The sequence below is a fragment of the Crocodylus porosus genome, unplaced genomic scaffold (assembly GCF_001723895.1).
Source record: "Crocodylus porosus isolate Cpor-Errol unplaced genomic scaffold, CroPor_comp1, whole genome shotgun sequence".
Classification (NCBI taxonomy): Eukaryota; Metazoa; Chordata; order Crocodylia; family Crocodylidae; genus Crocodylus; species Crocodylus porosus.
In genome coordinates, this window is record NW_017728916.1 from 7,556,019 (window position 1) to 7,575,828 (window position 19,810).

Here is a 19,810-nt window from a genome sequence, read left to right on the forward strand (position 1 = left end):
CAGCTGACTTCCTGCCCTTTGGGCAGGGGGCTGGACTCGATGATCTCCCGAGGTCCCTTCCAGCCCTGATGTCTATGAAATCTATGTGCATCCCTTCCCAGCTGTGTTCAGCATCTGGTTTCTTAATGATAAAAATAATGGCAGGAGCCGCAGTGATCTTTTGGGCTTGGAGCTTGGAAGTGTCCTGCCTGCTGTTATTTACAGGGTCACTGTTCGAATCAAGCACATGTGACTAAAACGGGGTTTCACAGTGCTCCTTTTCCGATTGCAGGTACTCGCTGAATACATGAGATGGCCAACACCATGCAGATCTCCAAAGATGAGCTGGAGGAGCTCAAGGAAGCCTTTGCCAAAGTTGGTAAGCAAATGGGCTGGCAGGTGATGAATGTTGTTAGTATTCTGACCTCCTGGGCCAGCCTGGTGCTGATGGTCTTATAGGGTGGGACAGTAGCAGGGCCTGGCCAGCATCTGGCAGAAAGCCTGTGGCCATGCGGCTGCTGTTCCTGTGTGCAGGTGTCTTCTGGATGCATTTGCCCCAACGACTTGCCCCCTTTTTGGGTTGGGGTATCCCACAGAGATGGGGAGAAGGACTTAAGAGGTCTGCTCACTGGCCCATGGAAACGGTGGCAACCAGGAGGGGTATCTCTGTCTCACGGCTTTTGCTGTGCTCTTGCTACTCTTTGTTTGAGGCCTTCCTTATGTCGTGAGCTCTGGCCTGCAGCCACCAAAATGGCTACCTGGACTGTGGAAAGAAGCTGCATTGTTAGATGGATTAAACCTCCTGTCCAGATCTGTGCCCGGCGGGCTGGCGACTGCAAACAGACCTCGCACGTTGTGCCTTGGTGATCGCTTGTGCGGCTCGCACCCGTGCAGCACTAGCTTAACATGGAAATCCTAACTTAATTTCATGACTAGCGGGTGGGAAGTTCAGTTCGTAATGCAAGAGTAGCCGAAGACTGGGAAATCTCAGCCAAACCCAGTAGATGTCAGCTCACTGATGGCTCCGGAGATCACCACTGCAAACACTATGCGCTTTCTTTAAATAATTGCAATGTGAACAACAGTGGTACCTGCCTTTATTAGCAGAGTCCCTGCTTTCATTGTATTAGCTGTCTGGCATTCATATTACTTGATGGCCCACAGCATCTAACCCTGGAAAGCCCTGAAGCTATCAGACACTACTTTCCTGATAGCAGGATTTTAATGGGTCATGACTTGGTGGTTCTTCTGGGAACCTTTTTGCCTTTTTTTTTAACCAGCATAAAGGACCATCAAGCTTAAAGTGGCCTTTAACGAGGTCTCCTTCCTACCTGGGAGGATCAGCGGTGTGGAAAAGGGAGTGTCATTAAGCATAATCCAGGCCCTTGTGCTTTTAGGATGCTGGTGTGGAGATGGCCTGGGAGTGTTTCCTACCATGATTGACATCAAACCGTGCTGCTTTTATTAGTGTCCAGGCTGTGCATTGAAACTAGAGCATGTCCAAGAGCTACTTTAACTATGGCATCCAGCAAATTGCTGTTCCGGTTCGGTGGTCAGTGCTGGAGAGCGTATCCTGGGATGGGGGGGGATCAAGCAGAAGGATTTCTGCAATGCTTTGTCCTTAATTCCTCTATACAATGCTGAAGGCACCGTTTCTGGCCTTTTCGGCCTGTCTGTGCTGTGAAAGCTGGGTGTGATTTTCATGCAGGCATCTCCCCTTTGCAAGCCTCAGCCTTTCATTGCTCCCTCCCGTGGTAGAAACGGCAGGCGTGTTCGCCCCGGCCCCAGATTCACCACCTGCAGATATCCTTGCGGTAGAGACACTGGGCAGGGAGCTAACCCCTGCAGGGGGCTCTCCCAGACCTGGGTAGGTGATGTGGGTACGAGGGGAAGGGATGTTCCTGCAGCCTGGCCCGGTGCATGGAGCAAACCTGGGCCGTGGACGGACAAAACAGTTGGATGCCTTCTGCGGAGGCGGTCAGCGTGCTTTGCTCGCTGAGCCCCGCGGGAAAGGCAGTAGGAACCAGCAGAGACATCGCAAGTGTGGGCTTGTCTGGAGTACAAACCAACCAGAGGTGTCTGCAGAAGAAGCTGGCACCCCTCTCCAGACAGATGCGTGCTGAAGGGCACGGGTGGTAAGGAGGGAGCAGGTTTTGCTCTCCAGTCCCTTCAATGATGCATGCGTGCCTCCTCCCGTGGCCCCCCACAAACCGTGCATACGGCCCTTGTGCCCCTACCCGTGCAAGCTGGGAAGGAGGACTCTCAAGGTTGCCGGCTGCCCTGACAGGCTTACGAGTGGTGCATGGTGGGTCTTGGCACGGGCTGCCCGGCTCAGGTATGGGCAGAGCTTCTTGGAAACCTTGCTCAGAGCCACCTCTTCCTCCTTTGAAACCCGGGAACCTGCTCGGCCTGTTTCCTCGGCCTCGGCAGCTAGCTGTTTCCACTGGAGCTCAGCGCAGTGTTTATTTGACTCCTTTGCCAAAACAATAGCGGCCCTGAATGTTAACTCCCAGCAAAGTGGGATGCTGCTGGAGTTTTGCCCCAAGAGTGCATATCCTTAAATGGAAACGCGTGGGCTCTTCCCCCACCCTTGCATCCTGTTATTTAAGCTATTTTAAGTACTTATCTGGCTCTGCTTCCTCCAGACCTACTGTGGCTTTGATTTTTTTTTTTTTTTTCTTCCTTTTTTCCTCCCTGTGGATTTGCTGCGTGACCTGCATCTGGGCAGAGGATGGTGCTGTCCATGTCTTGCAGCAGGTCCAGTGGGCTGGCGCACGCACATCTTTTGGGACAAATAGGAATCTTTTTGCCAGTTATGCAGTCTGCCGTTTGCCTGGTAAAACGGTTTCATGCTTGTGCCCATTAGCGGCTCTGGCTCTTCCTGTGCTCAGGCATTTGTTTCGGGCAGGGGTTCAATCACTGGCCGTTTCATTATTTCACTTCACCCGCAGCCTAGTTGCATAACCTCCTGATTTCAGTCAGGGAGGCAGTGGGTAACAACAGTGAATAGGGTTTGCCAGCCTGAGCTAAGGACCAAGATGAATGTCCTAGAGTCTTATGTGCTGCCATCGTGACAAATGCCCGGTGTCTAGAAACGGCATCGAGCCAGTAAAGGATGCTCTACGCGCTGCCTACTGGATGAGCTTGTGCCAAGCCTGCCTTGGCCACGCAGCACAGCTAGCTGGCAGCACAGCTAGCTAGCCGACAGGCTTGCACTGTCCTGGGGGCTGCCAGGGGGTTGTTGCTGATGCTGCAAGGATCTTTGGGACTTTCAAGGAGACTCAGGTCTCTGGCCCCTGTTAGACTGGGTGCGTTCGAGCCCCGGCTCAGCGGAGGTGCAGGTTGCCCACCAACCAGGCAGTTGGAGACCAGCCGTGCCATTCAGTATACCTGCTGCACATCCTGTGTCGCGTCTCCCTTCACAGCTGGCTGCCCCCTTCTGCCGTTCCCTTCCCTCGTCCTCCCTGACGAGACGAACGTCGCCGTAGGTAAATATACCCTTCAGAGACTTTGCAAGACTTCAACCTGGGTGTGTGAGCACTAGAGTCGGGACCTGGAGAAATAAGGCGTGAGGGCTTTTCCCTGAGAAGAGAAGTTGATGCAGCTTATTAAGGGTTGCTTTGGACGTCTGTGCTGCTTCTCTGTGTTGTACAGATGCACTTGCTTGCTAACCGGCCTTTTCCGTGTTTCAGACGCATCTCACGGGTGTTTTCTCACTATTTGTGCAGCATTTGCAGCGACTGAAATAGCATCAGGATGCTTTTAGGCCTCGGCCTGACCCACATTTAAAACTGCAGAGTCTGGAGCAGCAGATCCATTGGGCTTTAATACTTAAATCTGCCATTCTTGCTAAGGAGTTTTAAAACTTGAAATGCAAGCTGCTTTGTGTAACGAGTTGCGGGGTCTTGCGGCAGATCTATCCAGCTTGTCCACCTGGATTTCAAAGCAGCTATGGTATTGCTTTTAAAGACCAGTGGCAACCCCAGGGCAGCTTTTCTTTTCTTTTCCTCTAGGATTTTGATCTCCTGAGTAAACTCGTGCTTGCAGGAGTTGGCAGCTGGTTGCTGCCAAGTGGCACAACAAGAATCAAACTGCAGCCAAGCTGGGATAAGATTTAAGTCAATATGACATAAGCAAAATAGCAGCTTCTCATGGCCTGCAGCACACTTCATACATGGAAGGCTGGAGAGCGTGGGACCAAGACCGTATTCCACTTCCAGAAGTGCCTGAGTGATTTGGAAACCAAAACGCTGCTTAAAAATCGATGGGACCATGGGCTCTGAAATGTCCTGCTGACCTTGGACGATGGGACTTTAGGTCCAAAAGGACTTGACCTTTGGGATTAAACAGCGCTTGTGCCTTGTCTGCAGATTCAGCTTGAATGCTGGAGCAGCTGTGCCATGGCTGGGCATTGCAAAAGCCCGTGTGATGAATGTCCTCGCTTGCATGTTGCAATGCCTTTCCTGGGTAGCTTTCTGTGCCGCTGTACTGCTCTGGCTCTAAGGCAGGGATTGGGTGATGGTGGGACACCGGTGGTGTAGTCTGCGCTGTCAGAGTGGGCAGGGACGAGCGGAGCCCGCGGTCCAGCCCAAGCAGCTCGCTGGGCTAGAGGCACAGGTGGGTGAGGCGGTTGTGGGGAACCTGAGCGAGCTCTCCCATGCAAATCCCCGTCACATCTGTGCAGCCTGGGTGGAAGCACTATACAAACAATCCAGTACAAGGCATCCGGCCGTGGTCAGTCTGGTTATCTGCTGGGCGTTGCCTTGTGCCATGCATACTTGGTCTGTGAGCTGGTGCCTGGGCTGGTTTGTGGGGTATCTGCCAGGTTCACTGTTAACTGATCCTCAGAGGTGAGTCACTGCTTCTAGTAACCCAGACAGCTCCGCAGCCCGTCCCAACTTGCTACAGGTTGCCCCAAGCTCCTTTTGCTGCATTGAGGTGCTAAAAGTGACTTTCAAGGTCTCGTGGTGATTATATATATTTATAGATATGTATATTTATATACATATTTTTTTGGTGCTCCCATGGTTCTGAAATAAAAGAAGGTCCCAAATCTCCCCATGTTCTCATGTGAGATGAAAGCGAATGATGCCTCCCAGTGTAACAAGCTTTTGTAGAGGGGAAGAGGAGTGCAGCGGATGAGTCTGGTAGAAACAAATTCTTGCAGAAGGCAGGGTAGATTTGCACCTTAGAGGCAGATTAAGTTAGACATCTAGCCCAAGCTTTTGTGAGCTAAAGCTCACTTCATCCGATGCTGTGAAAGGATGTACACAGATCAGTGCATAAAATAGAGTCCAGAACTATTCCCTGCCCATGCAAGGTCCATCTCTTCCTTTTGAGAGCACGTGCAACAGTGTGGGAAGTAGCTTGTGCAGATTAGACAGGGCGTCAAGCGAGCATGGGAATACACTCGCCAAAACGTCTTGGGGTCGGACTTTGCATCTCCAAGCGCAAAGCGAAGGCTGCGGAAGCTACCTGGGTGCTGCATCCCCTTTTGGGAGGAGTTGCTGGGCATCCTGCGTTGGGCTGGGCTGGGGTTGGGTGGCCAGCGGGCACGTTCCCCTGTGTGCCATGGGATGGAAAGGCAGAGCAGCTGGCCAGCCGGGAAGGCTCGATGGCTCGGGAAAGAGTCCGGAATTGGGGACTTTGGCACTAAAACTTCCTTGGCACTTTCCAACTGGCTTCCCGTCATATGAAATCCCATCCTTGGCCTCTCCCCTGACGCTGCCGAATAAACACAGATGTGCTATAGAGCAAATCCTTCTCTGGAAACTTTAAAAAAAAAATATTCACATGAAAGATGTTGGGAGGAGCAGAAATGCTGGAGGAATGGAAAGAAAAATCAGCCTTGTATGTCTCCCCTAGATAACGGGCATGCGCAGAGCTGCAAGCAGCCAGCTTTTGGTGTTTTTGGAAATAGCACGGAGTCACAATTCGGACTTGCAGACATTGGCGTTCCTGAGCCTGCTGGACTTGGCAGTAGGGCAGAGGAGACGAGGGGGTTACGTGCACCCAGACTCGAGACTGGCCACCGGCTTGCAGACATTTGGGGTGAAACTCGAACTCTGCCTAAGCCCTCCCACCCTTCGCTTGCATTTTCTTTAGATTCAGGCCGTGAAGGGCTAAGTGTGAAGGAGCTAGTCTAGGCAATGAGAAACCCATAATGAAAGAAAGTGAGATTTATCTGCAAGGGAAATAGCTTGCTGATGACATCTTGGGCTGGAGTGTTTCATAAAGCCTGCTTTGTAAGCTTATATTTTTGGAAAGGACCTCTAAAAGTGAAGGCCAGACAGCCGTTTTTCACCAAATAACCCATTGGCTGAGCCACATGATATTTCATCAGCATTACTGTAATTACTGCAGTTTGAGATGGGATTTCAGTGTCCTAGTAATTCACTGTGACATGATACTTTTTATAGTCTAACACTCAAGGCAGAACTTGGGAGGTTTGTTTGAAGGTGCCTTGGACTCCTGCCACAAATTGCTGCTTTTCCCTTTCTTGCAAACTTATGAAAATATCTTAGAAATCCCAGCTGGAGCTGGGTAGCCGAGCAGGTTTGGGGGTGAGAAGGAAGCGAGGGGTCCCTGCCGAAGCATTATACATGAAGAACGAACTACCCTCCAGTGCGGTGGTTTTGCTTTTTGGGAAATCAACTCTTACCTTTCCGTAAAGGACTGGGCAGTGGGAAGGATTTGGATGCACTGGTTGAAAGCAACGTCTGCCCGGTCCATGAAGGCTGGCCTTGGTTTTATAAAAGCTGAGTGTGCATTCAGCTGGTGGGGACTAGCATGGGTGTGCCCTTGCGAGGAGCACGTGTCTGCTCTTCCTAGCTAGGGTAGGCAAGAGTCTCAAAAGAAAAGGCCAAGGACAGCGTGCGTTCCTCTTCCAGGGTAGGAGCTTGCATCTCCATTGTCCCAGGTGGGGTCTGTCTGGCTGAGCCCAGGAGGAAGCTCGGGGCCCTGCAACAAGGTGCGGGGGCCACAAATCCAGTGGCCCAGCATGGGCACATCTGTACAGGCTGCAGGGAGGCGGACCTGGCCAGCCTCTCCCCTTCTCACCCCCTAATGAAAGCAGTCTCTGCATTAGAGACCTGTAGGATTTGGCAGATGTTTTTTCTATCCTAAATAGAAGGGCCCTTTAATTATTTCAGAGGCCATGTCCAAGTGCCTCTCTAGGTGCAAGGAGGCTGACTGAGAGCACTGGAGACCAGTGGTGTTTAACTTTCTGGCCTCGCAGACTGGAGGAGTGGGTTGGGTTTGGTCCGCAGTCCCGATCCTGTGCACCAGGCACCCCTGCCATAGCCCGAAGCCCATCCTACCAACAGCCTCCATGTCGGCACCAGTTACTCGGCTCCAATCCCCTGCCCGCCCCTGGGTTTCAACCCTCACGTGAGCACGGCAAGTGAATCACGTGGTATGCAGGGTGCCAGGTGTGTGCATCCAAGGAAGAGGAGGAGACCCCTCTATTCCTGCTCTTGGGCAAAGTCGCTTCACGTTGAGTAGCTGGTGACCGTAGCCTCGTATAGCGTGGGATAGCTTTCCTGGCCGGAGCCTTGTTCTTCCCAAACTGCAGCATCTCGTAGCCATGTTTTGTTAGCACCCGTGGGAGCTCTCTGAAGAGATACCACACACCGAGAGGGGCAGCCTGCAAGTGGCATCCTTCTTTGTGCTGGTGGTGCAGAAATGCCTCCTTACAGAAGCATGGTCTGGTAGTCTAATGGAGGAGGCATTTTCCAGATTTAGCAAAACCTGGCTCCTGCCTGGTACAGGCACATTACAGCAAGTGTTTTGGCTGAATTTGAAACAGCAGCTCATCTGCTAACCTGAGCAGCCCTGGCCTGAGCTGGTCTGCCAGGTGTTAGGGGTTGTGGGTTTGGGTCCAGGATACACGTGTGTCTCGGCGCCAGGGGATGCGGCTGGTATTCTGCGCCGATAAAGTGCAGATCTGGTTGCAAGGCTGGCCTGCGGTAAGCAGAAAACCTTGCCCAAGACTCTGTATTTCAGCCCAACATTAGGTATGCAGTGTTGCTGCCCCTAGTTAGCTGAGTGTCACTTGTGGATAATGTTTAAAATAATGGAGTTATTTACTGTCCGTAATAGCTGGAAACATTGATTTGATAAAAATGTGGCATGCAGGACTGATTGAAACATCCCTAGATTCACACGTGTAAAGTCTGGTGTGTTGCTGCCTTCTGCTTTTAACATGCCGGATATGTTACAGCAGGGAAATTAGATGTGAGGAGCCTGTTAGATAAACCTTCCATAAAACCACAGGGATTTCTGCTCCAAAGTTTTACATGGAGCTTGCCCGTGGGTGTTAAGAGCAATCCCATTCAGCTCCCACTGAGCATGTCTACACGTGCATTAACATGCTTTAGTTAATGCACATGAAAGCTAGTAACTCTGGGTGTGTAAACACATACTAAATTTCTGACAATTAAGCTGACTTAACTTTTTTAAGTTGACTTCGCTTGCATGTCTATGCTCTGACAGTTGAGCAGAGTTGGCTTAAATGCAGCACAAGATAATACACCTCCAAGGTGTGCTAGCTGAGTTTCATAGTAGATTGGGTTGGAAGGGACCTGAGCAGATCACGAAGTCCGACCCCCTGCCATAGCAGGAAAGAGTACTGGGGTCAAACGACCCCGGCAAGGTGATTGTCTAGCCTTGTCTTAAAGCCCCCCAGGGTAGGAGACAGCACCACTTCTCTTGGAAGTTGGTTCCAGACCCTAGCTGCCCTGACCGTGAAATCCCCTCCTGATGTCTAGTCTGAATCTCCCCTCTGCCAGCTTGTGACCGTTATTCCTGGTCACTCCTGGTGGTGCTCGGGGGAACAGGGACTCCCCCAATGCCTGCTGATCCCCCCTGACTAGTTTGTAACAGGCCACTAGATCCCCCTCAGCCTTCTCTTGTGGAGACTGAACAGGCTCAGGTCCCGTCGCCTCTCCTCGTAGGGCCTGCCCTGCTGCCCCCGACCATGCGAGTGGCCTCCTCTGGACCCTCTCCACGTTGTCCACATCCCTCCTGAAGTGTGGCGCCCAGACCTGGACGCAGTACTCCAGCTGTGCCCTGACCAGTGCCGCATAGAGGGGAGGATCACCTCCCTGCATTTGTTAAGTCAACTTAGCTCACAAGGTAACTGCCACTATGTCGAGGAGGTGTAGGTATGTATGCTCCAATGTGGCTTATTTTAGGTCGCCTAAGTACCTATGTACACACCCAACTCCATTGCAAGGTACTAAAAAAATGCATATTCACTTGTCTTAATGCATATTAAATCAAGAGTGTGGTTTTCAAGTGATGTTTTAATATGCATTGAAATGGGTAATGCCCATTAAATTGTATGTGTAAACGTGCCCAGTTTGAAGTTGCACTGTGGAAAGTCAGCCGTGTTTGAGCTTCTCTGGAGGACTGGAGCATTGGTACCTGTGCTTGCCTGATGTACGCTAGATCTTCACTAAGTTACTTACTTTAAGTTCAAGCCTCTGAGCCCACTGTGTCACCCTTTGTCTTGTCTTGTCCTTCACATCAAGAAGATGTGACACAAATGGTGAACTGGTGCTGCCTGCCTCTGTTCAGCAGGCACGTCATTTCACAGCTCCCTCAGTTTGACGCACGCTCCTGATGGGTCTTTCTGAATGTGGGGTTTGGCCAGGCATGAGCTGTGTGCGTGCAACGCAGTGAGCTGGAGCAGGGTATCCTCTGTTCCTCCGAGATCCTGCAAGATGCACAGATGCTACCAAATGCATGGTGACATTTTTATTTTGCCACTGCTGCTGCCCGAATGCAACCCCATGGATCCAGCCCTGTGGTCCGGATCCACCCGGGGGGGTGGGGGTTGACACCACTGCCGCAGGCTAAATCTGTTTGGATGCAGGTTGTGGGGAGTGCTTTGAGGTAAGGTGACCCATTTCATGTGCTTTCTTCTCCTTTCATTGTGCAGATCTCAACAGCAATGGATTCATTTGCGACTACGAGCTTCACGAGCTCTTTAGGGAGGCCAACCTGCCCCTCCCGGGGTACAAAGTGAGAGAGATCATCCAGAAGCTCATGATTGACAGCGACAAGAACAAAGATGGGAAGATTAGCTTTGAAGAGTTCGTTTATGTAAGTATGGAAGGCTGCAAGGTTTTGCATAAAAGAAAGGCTGCAAAGCATGCCTTGCCTGGAAACCCTCTCTCCTTGTTTTAGTCCTTTCTAAGATGATGCTTATCATTTTTGGTGTGGGAGGGAAGCTCGTTTTCAGCTGCCAAACCATGCAGGCAGTTGCTGGACATCCATTAGATCCCACCAAGCATGTTGGATCCCCAAATGGCTGCTGATGGTATTGGGTCCAGGTGCTAGCTTTGTAGCTAGCAAAGTCCCGAGCCAACTCTTGGGCTGAGTCGAGGTGATGTTTGCTTCTCCAGGATGGCAAAACAGCCAGAGAAAATTTCTTGCCTGGATAGCACATGTGATTATTGGAGGCTCATCCTCTCCAGTTGTTGCCCATAAGGACCTGAGAGGGATTTTAAATTGCACAGATGTGAGTCTGGGATGTTCAGATCAGCAGATCCTCCTGCTCAAATAGGAGCAGACATGGAAGATGAAGCCTTTGACAAAAGGGCAAAAAGTCTGGTACATCCAGCAGAGTCTTAGCGCCGTCCCTACAAGACTGGTGAGATGCTGCCCTTCACCCTTCGTCTGCTCCAACGTACGGACATTGTCCGAGCATGTCTTAAAGTAATACGTGCTGTGATGAGGAAGGTGTTTTCATGTGCAGCTCTTCTTGATATATCTTTTTTTTCTCTTAACTTAGCTTCACCTTTTTTGTTCCTCAGTTATTTTCAGCCTCTCTGAACTCTTGAGTTCGGAGCTGAATAGTAAGTTGGAGTTTGTTTGCAGTTTGTGAGCACTTGCATGTTGGGTGCATGTTTCAGCTCCGTCAGAACCGGTTCTTCGTTCTAACTCGCACCAGGTCATAGTTTGAGAGTCACATCGGCAATTAACGGGCTAGCAAGATGTTAGGATTGTCAATTCATTAAATAAGCAGATGCTTCTTTTGTAGACAAAGTCCATGGGGCAGTGATTGAATTCAGCAATAACGCAGCTTAAACTTTTTGTAACTGAAGTGTAGACAGCAGCATTGACCTTCCCTAGGTTGACTATCCTGGGACTAGAGGGGGGAACAAAGGCTTAAAAGTTGATCAAAATTGGGCCCTCATATAAGCGTGTTTTAGAGAGTTGTGACAAGAGGCCACTTGACTAGTCCAGCCAACAGGAAACACAATTCATGCTTCCAAATGCATCATAGAAATACTCATGGTACAAGCTGCTGCTTTGAATCGCTGGAAACTCTGGAGCCCATTTTCTTCGGTCCAGTTGTACGTGAGGTAGGACTATCTGGAAGGGTGTTGGGACAGGAGCAATGCTGCGGTGTGTTATGTGGAGCTGGTTCAATTCCCCTCACCTTGTGGCTGCTTCATCCTGCTGGCTGGCCAGGTCTCCTCTGCTAAACAGCCCAGGGAAGGAGTGGAGGACAGGGATGTAGAGCTAGCTGCTGGCTGTTGCCTCGACGTTTCCTCATGGTGGAAGAACTGGTCAGAGGAGGACGTGGATACCCCAGGAGGAAGGCAGGAGGCCAGATCTACACATGCACTAACATGCTTTAGTTAATGCATGTTAAATCTAGTAACTCTGGGTGTGTATAGCAGGATGTATGTAAGCAGGAGCACAGCCTGACTTTACCACCCCATCGATATCAAAGGACACTAATACAGGATGCTGTGATGGGACCGTCGCATGTCCGTGGGCCTGTAGCAGCTGCTTCATCTGGGATCCAAGTTAAGGGGATGTGGCTTGTGTCTGGGAGCATGCAGATGTGACGGCAGCAGCTGCCTTTCTTTTTAAAGTGGCTAAAAGGTGCATGTGTCCATCCCCTGGGTCTGGAGGCTGCCAGCCAGGGAAGGTGAGGGACACATCCTGGAGTGAGAGGAGTTTGTTTGCATAAGGTCCAGTCCTGATGGCTTCTGCAAAGATGCTCTGTGCCCAGGGCTCTTCTCAAATTCCCGTGTTTGTCAAACTCTTTGCCTCATTCAACTCGCCCACAAATGCAGCCGTCACGGCTCAAACAGTGAGAACGGCAGCACAGAGCAACAGAAGTTAAATCGAAGCTTAAACCGTGGGCAGTTGGAATTGCAGACAAGAGACCGACTGGCCCCTTGCCCACCTGATTAATCTGTTGTGTCTATCTCGAGGCAGCAAGAAGTAGCCCTGGCAGGTGATATTTCAGAGTTAGGCAGTAAAAGACAAGCTGGCTAGACACGTACAGCTAACGCAGCTGCTTCAGCTGGGACTTCTGGTCCCACAATGGCAGAAACCCAGAGTTGGATTTGCATACACGCGGTGGTGGGAGGTGTGGAAAGTCTTGCACATGTTCAGAGAGGAGCGAGCAGCAGGAGGAGATGTGGGGGAAAATAAGGCAAAGAAGCAGGGAAAGGCTGTCCCTGCTCTCCGTAGTCCTCCGTGGGGCTGTCGCTGGAGTGGACGGCTCTTTGGGTGCATTTGCGGGGATGATGAAGCTGTTGAATGTTCGGAGCACCTCGGGGGTCTTTTTCCCATACAAACCTCTCCTGGAGGGTCTGAGACTCGATGCAGACATTTGCTGTTCTTCCACGGGACGAGAAAATAGGACGATCAGGGGCAATTAGCAAGAGGAGGGCAGAATGGGCAGGGCTGGTGGGGGGTGCGGAGAGAGCCTCTCGGCTGCAGTGTCTTTATTTCTGAAGTCTGAACAGTTTGCCGCGTTCATTCCTAACAGGCTGTTGAGCTCTCTAGGAATCTTTAATCCACTCATAATGCACCCTTACCTGCAAAGAAAGTCCAGCATGACCTTTCAGGCTAACCTTTCTGCAAATGCCAGGGCAGCGTGGCAGGCCTGTCTGCTGCACAAACGGTGTCACGTGGTAGGTCGTTGGGTCTGCAGATCGTCTTGGAGACTTGATTCTTGTACATGTCCTCGTGTATTAAAGCAACCCACTTTTGTGTTCTGCAAGACATGGACCAAGTCCTCTCTGAACTAAAGCCACCTTCACCTTACACACAGGTTAAAATTGTGCAACAGCTTTCTGAATCATTTTGCTCACCTGGAGATAACTGCATGTGTACTTGCTTTCATATTATTAAGAGTTTTGAGCTTTTTTGGTGGCCTCTTGAAACCTAACTACAAGGTGCAATTACCTGCTGCTTCCTGCTTCTGTTTCAGTACATGTTTGCCTTACCCAACTTGATAAATAAAGTGGGACCACAGGTTTTGGGTTGGTTTCTTCTATTTTTCTTTTTTTTCCCATGGCAAATTTAAACACCGCTGTTGTTTTTTTTGCTAGACCGTTCTCATGTTTGCTGATTACACTCCACAGTTTGCTTTAAAGACGGGAAGAAACGAATGCTAATGTTGCTTTTGCATTCATGCCCATTTGTCTAACAAAACTCTTTGACCTCTAGATTTTCCAAGAGGTGAAAAGCAGCGATATTGCCAAAACTTTCAGAAAAGCCATCAACAGAAAGGAGGGAATATGTGCTCTTGGTGGGACGTCGGAGCTCTCCAGCGAAGGGACACAGCACTCGTATTCAGGTATGACTTGGACTTACAAATGTGAATAGATGGGAAGTCTGAGAAGCTGGCAGGAGACCAGCTACAATTGTTATTATTAGTAGTAGTAGTAGCAGTATTATTATTATTTTCTCTGAAGGTCAGACATTGGCGTGAGGACAGGACTTAAGTGACAGCATCTTAGCTCTGTTTTTAAATCAGCCGTGTGCTCATTCTTATTTGAATTAATCCTGGTAGTGGTCCTTGGGTTGCATTGAAGGATAGATCGCTTCCCGAGTAATAACTCCAACTGTACATATTCCTCTGATGCTAACGACAGAGATGAACCAAACCTGAATTTGACTTGTATAACCCATAAAACTTAAATGCAACATGGTAATTGCGGCATACAACTCTTAGGTTATTCTGCATTGTTTTCCTGGAACAAATATTTGCTGTGCTTTAAAAGGCCTGGGTTAACTTTACAATTGCACTGTTTTTAGAGGAAGAAAAATATGCCTTTGTAAACTGGATAAACAAAGCCTTGGAAAACGATCCTGACTGTAGGCATGTTATTCCGATGAACCCAAATACAGATGACTTGTTCAAAGCGGTTGGAGATGGGATTGTTCTATGGTAAGTCATGATGGCTCGTTTCATACAAAACTCCTCCTGGCATAACTTGTTATTTCCCCAATCCAGCTGCTTTTGTGTGCCAGCATGTTCAAAGAATTTCTATAACGAGGTGTTTTTTTTAAACTAGACTTTCGGTGGAACAGAGCGATGCTTTTGTATCAACTGCCTTGGGAACTAGTTCAGTGTGTTGTCTTGGCCTCAGATTTCTTTTGGTTTAATTGCTTCTCTGTTTGGGTTGTGGGTTGACTTTACTCAAGGTGCATCATAAGAAGGTGAGGGCTATTGGATTAGTAAAAGTTTTTAACCTGGCATAGATGCGCGTTGTGTTATGTTACCTCCTTTTACAAACCCAGCCAACTGGATGAATTCAGAAAGAAAGGAGGCAGCAGCCTACACAGGTTTCAGTCATCTTGGATTCTCATATCTCAAAGTATTTTCCCCTTTGTTGGAAGTTTCAACAGAGGATAAAGAAGATGGACCTAGAAATAAGATCTTGGGCATCTGTCCAACCTCCCACTGACTTCAGTCATGGCTAGGTCAGGCTCTGTCTTGGCTGAAGCCCACTAGGAACTTGGTTTGCTTTTGATGTCTCCAGTGCTGTCAAGCATCCTAAATTCCCCTTTTTGTAAAGGCTTTTCCAGTTGCACCCCAGGGAGGAAGCAATGGAAACAGCTGGAGTTTCAGTTGTGCCATATCGGCATTTTTCCAACTACTCAGTAGGTCAAATAAAAAATATCACATCCAATCAATGAACCTTGCCTGCCTCTGTCCTTAGACCGACACAGCTACAACCAAAAGCCCAGTATTAACATGGGGAAGATCTTCCTGTTTTCATGATGTCTTCACTACCTTGGTGTGGTTTGAGTAGTGGGGAAATCATTGTCAGTGCAAAGCAAGGACCTGGCTCTGGCTCTTTTTTTGGGGCATGGTATAAAATGTTGCTCTGCATGTTGAGCAGGACGAAAACCAGTTCCTAGTCTGGCTTTGCATTGCATTCACACGCAGTCTTCTCCAAAGGTTTGCAACGCTTTGTTTATTTTGGAAGGGATGTTTTAGAGCAGCGGGGTCTCTCCTTTCCAACTGCTCTAGCCTCAGGCCGCTGGCAGACATTACTATTAGGACACCATTAACCTGCTAATTGCACCGTAAATGGCAACTGTGCCACACGTTCAAGGAATCAATGGTGCGACCAACTGGAAAACTAGCCAGAAAAACATCCCACGAAAGACGCATAATGTTTTTGTGGCTGGATTTCATAGTTTCGTAGTTGTAGGGTCAGAAGGGACCTGAGCAGATCATCAAGTCCGACCCCCCTGCCGTGGCAGGAAAGAGTACTGAGGTTGTCAAGCCGCATAGAGGGGGAGGATCACCTCCCTGGACCTGCTCGAGATGCATCTGTGGATGCAGGACAAGGTGCGGTCGGCCTTCCTGACCGCGGCCCCACACTGCCGGCCCATGTTCACCTTGGCATCAATGATGACTCCAAGATCCTTTTCTGCCTCTGCCCTGACAAGAGGGGAGTTCCCCAGCCTGTAGGTATGGTGCCGGTTGTTCCTCCTGAGGTGTAGCACCTTGCACGTGTCGGTGTTGAATCCCATCCTGTTCTCATCCGCCCACCCCTGTAACCTGTCTAGGTCTGATTGCAGCCTGTTGCATCCTTCCAGTGTGCCCACGTCCCCCCACATCTTAGTGTCATCAGCAAATTTGAACAGGGGGTTTTTACCCCCTCGTCCAAGTCACTGATGAAGATGTTGAACAGTGCGGGCCTGAGGACCGAGCCCTGGGGGACCCCACTGCCCACATCCCTCCATGTCGAAAATGACCCATCCACCACAGCTCTTGGGATGCGGCTCTCCGGCCAGTTGGCGACACGTCTCACTGTGGGTGTCGACACCACAACCCCCAGTTTCTTAATGAGAACGGGGTGAGAGACGGTGTCGAAGGCCTCCGAAAGTCCAGGAAGATGATGTCCACTGCTAGCCCTGCATCCAGCGATTTGGTGACCTGGTCGTAGAGGTCACCAGGTTGGTCTGACAGGACCTGCTGCTAGTGAACCTGTGTTGGTTGCTCCTAAGCATAATCTCCCCCCCAGCCCCTCGTGGACATGCGCCAGGATAACTCTCTCAGAAAGCTTGCCCAGGACCGAGGCAAGACTAACTGGCCTATAGTTCCCGGGTCCTCTTTCCTCCCCTTTTTTGAAGATGGGAACCACATTGGCCTCTTCCAGTCCTCCTGCACCACACCAGAGCACCACGAGTGCTCGTACAGCCGTGCCAGGGGTCCCATAATCACCTCAGCTAATTCCCTCAGCACTCGGTGGTGGAGATCGTCCGGACCAGCTGGTTTGAATACGTCCAGTCCCTCCAGATGTTCCCTGACTGGATCCGCCCTGACCCTTGGCCTGGCTGCGCCTCCCCGGGGGCCTGAGGGGGGTTGGTGCGGGGGGGTGACCTGGTCCCTGCTCAGGAAAATAGAGGCAAAGAAGTGGGTAAATTTCATTGTGTCTGATTTTGAACGTGTGGCTTGGTAACCAGAGTCAGCTCAAGACTCCCGTGCAGCCGCGGGGCTGGGACTAGCTATCCGCTGGTTTTGGGTCCCAGCCCTGGGACCTCTTAGCTTCAGCTGGGCTCTGGGTGCCTGGCTTTCGACTTGCTGTTGCAGGGGAGAGCTCAGACTCCCCTGCGCTGGCAAGTCAAAGAATCACAGACATTGAGGGTTGAAGGGGAGCTCAGGAGGTCACATCTAGACCAACCCCTGCTCCAAGCAGGACCAGCCCCAACTGCATCATCCCAGCCAAGGCTTTGTCTGCCTGGGGCTTCAAAACCTTCAAGGACGGAGACTCCCCCACCTCTCTGGGTAACCTGCTCCAGTGCTTCACCACCCTCCTAAGGAGAAAGTTTGTCTTAATATCCAGCCTCAACTTCCCTTGCTGCAGCCTGAGCCCATTGCTCCTTGTCCTGTCGTCTGCCCCCACTGAGACCAGCCCAGCTCCATCCTCTTTGCAGCCCCCCCTGCAGAGAGGTGAAAGCTGCTATCAAATCCCTCCTCGTAGGGTCATAGAGAAGTAGGGCTGGAAGGGACCCCCAGAAGTCATCTTGTCCAACCGGTGATTGAACCTGTGCCCTTGATGAAGCTAAAGTAGCAATGGTGCCATTTGCATCTGATTCCCGATCCCAAAATCATGTGCCTTGCCATGTGTGGTGCATGATTGTTGGGGTTGGATCCAGTCCCATCGTGCTGTTACATGACTGTGTGCCAGGGGTCTGAGTTGCACGTTCTTTGGGTAGATGTGATAACTTTTATTAGACCGTCTAAAAAGTTGGAAAAAAGTTCTTTGCAAGCTTTCGGGCACAGACGCCCTTCTTTAGGCATTGGGAGACTCTGCTGCTTTTATGAGTTCTCCAAAGTAGAAAAGAAGCTAAAGTCACAGTCGATAAGTCTGTGAAAATGCAAACGACTGGAAGCAAACAGGTCTTTTCCCTGGAATTTACAGCAGCCGCAAGCAGGACAATAAGTCGTTGCTAGTTGCTGGTGCTGTATGAATAAGTCATGAGTTTTTACTCTAGCGACCAAGAGACCAGCGGTGGCTGCAAACGTGTTTAAAGATTCATCAGACCGAACGCTTGGTTACAAATACATCCTTGATGGCACAAATATTAAACCTCATATTTTAAACCACTTTGAATAGCACTTTTTTTTGTAAAAGGGCACTTTGCTGTGGCAGATACCTGCCAGGATTTGTGTTAAGAGAAAATGCTTTAAAGGTGTTTTGAATATTTCTTTTCTTTATCAGCAAAATGATCAACCTTTCTGTTCCGGACACAATCGATGAACGAACAATCAACAAGAAAAAACTCACGCCATTCATCATCCAGGTATAAGATTTTCATTACATCTAAATAAAGTTTAGCTCATGCAAGACTTGTGAAAAAATAATTCCTGGGCGCACTCTGCTGATTAATTCAAAACCTTGCTTTAGAGCAGAGATGAGTTTAAATTATTATTATTTTTAATATTTAAAGGCAATGTTGTAGTGCGTAGTAGATGGAAATCTTAGTAGAGGGTAATGTTCTATAAATATTCATAAGGATGAAAGGAATTTCTCAATTCTGCTAAAGGTCTCTTTGGCAGGCTATATTAAAACTGAAATACTGTAACAAATCCATCCTTAGGTTAATTCTCATATCGAAAGGAGGTCTGAGAGCATGCATGAAAATAATCATGTATTGGAAAATGCTGTCTTTAAATTGCTAATATTACACATACGTGTACTGTATGCAGCTGCCATGTATTTGAGCAATATTCTGTATATGCTTATAAACAAACATTTCCATTTTATTTTCTGTTTTAATTTTGTTAATGCCACTAGATATGACTCAGGCTGAAACCAAATACTAGAGGCTGAAATGAAACCCATGGGTCTTATTCTGTTCATATTAATTTAGTCCTGTTTCAGAGACAGCTCGTTTTAAAAGAAATCAAGCTGGAGTTTAATGCATCAGAATTTTGCCATAAGACAAAGTTTTCATTCCTTAACAGGGGAGGCAAGTCCCGCAGCTGCCTGCCCCGAATGAAATGCAAAGCCTGTCTCACGGAGCTGTATTGTTTACAGGAAAACTTGAACTTGGCATTGAATTCTGCCTCCGCCATCGGGTGTCACGTTGTCAATATTGGAGCAGAGGATTTGAGGGAAGGGAAACCGCATCTGGTTCTGGGACTTCTCTGGCAGATCATAAAGATTGGCTTGTTCGCTGACATCGAGCTCAGCAGAAATGAAGGTAACCCCGACTGCAAAGGATGATTTACCTTCGCTCCTGTCCTGTTGGGAGGGCAGGGCAGGGGAGGAGAGGAGAATGAGTGAGACGTATGAAAGCCGCACACCTTGGCCTGAATGGATGGTCCATGCTATATTCTCCGAGCCCTTTTCTTCCTCCTCACCTCACTGATTGGTCTGGCCTAGAAACTGCCTCTGTCCATTGGGCCAAGTTCCCCGCGCTCTTCCCTAATGGTGCCATCATCATTGTGAACAGCCCGGGCGTGCATTTGATGCTTGCAGTAACAAAAAGGGTTTCCTGTCCTGGGTGGGCGTCTCCTCGACTTCTGCAAATAAACTGATGCCAAAGCAAGGTTCCAGGTGCAAACAGATGATTTCTCAACTGAGGAAACCCCTAATAGTCAGAAATCAGTAGATGCTTTCCCGAATGTAAGTAGATGTGTTCAAAACCTGCACTGAACCAACATGTGATGCTGGGGCTGGTCAGAATCCATCCTTTTGTAAACCTCCCACCCCCCATAGATAGATAGACAGATAGATAGGTCTGGGCCTGTAGCAGCTCTAAAAATAGCTCTCTGTAGATATAGATCTATAGGCCTATAGAGATGTAGATATAGAGAGATATCTAGATATCTATATATGTGTGTGTGTTTGTATGTGTGTGCGTGCGTGTGTATGTACATACATACATACATACATACATACATATACACGTGCATATATGTATATGTGTGTGTGTGTGTATATATATAAAAAAAAACCTGATCAGCAAGATGTGTGTGCATCTATCTATCTATCTAAATCTAATCTATTACAAACCAAAAAACCTGGAAAACTCAGTTTTCGACTGG

The 19,810-nt window shown here is 49.2% G+C and overlaps 1 protein-coding gene across 2 annotated transcripts in view; it reads left to right on the top strand.

The window, feature by feature from the left end:
- PLS3 (plastin 3) overlaps positions 1–19,810 on the top strand; it is a 37,806-nt gene that overhangs the window by 8,821 nt on the left and 9,175 nt on the right. Inside the window, exons 3-8 of one of the 2 annotated variants that reach the window (XM_019536374.1) lie at positions 272–358; positions 9,923–10,086; positions 13,462–13,591; positions 14,053–14,185; positions 17,979–18,060; positions 18,798–18,963. In XM_019536374.1, coding sequence (XP_019391919.1) covers positions 292–358; positions 9,923–10,086; positions 13,462–13,591; positions 14,053–14,185; positions 17,979–18,060; positions 18,798–18,963 — 742 coding nt within the window. In that variant the 5' untranslated portion in view covers positions 272–291. Of the gene's footprint in view, positions 1–266; positions 359–9,922; positions 10,087–13,461; positions 13,592–14,052; positions 14,186–17,978; positions 18,061–18,797; positions 18,964–19,810 lie in introns of both variants that reach the window. The other variant, XM_019536373.1, reaches the window with a different exon arrangement.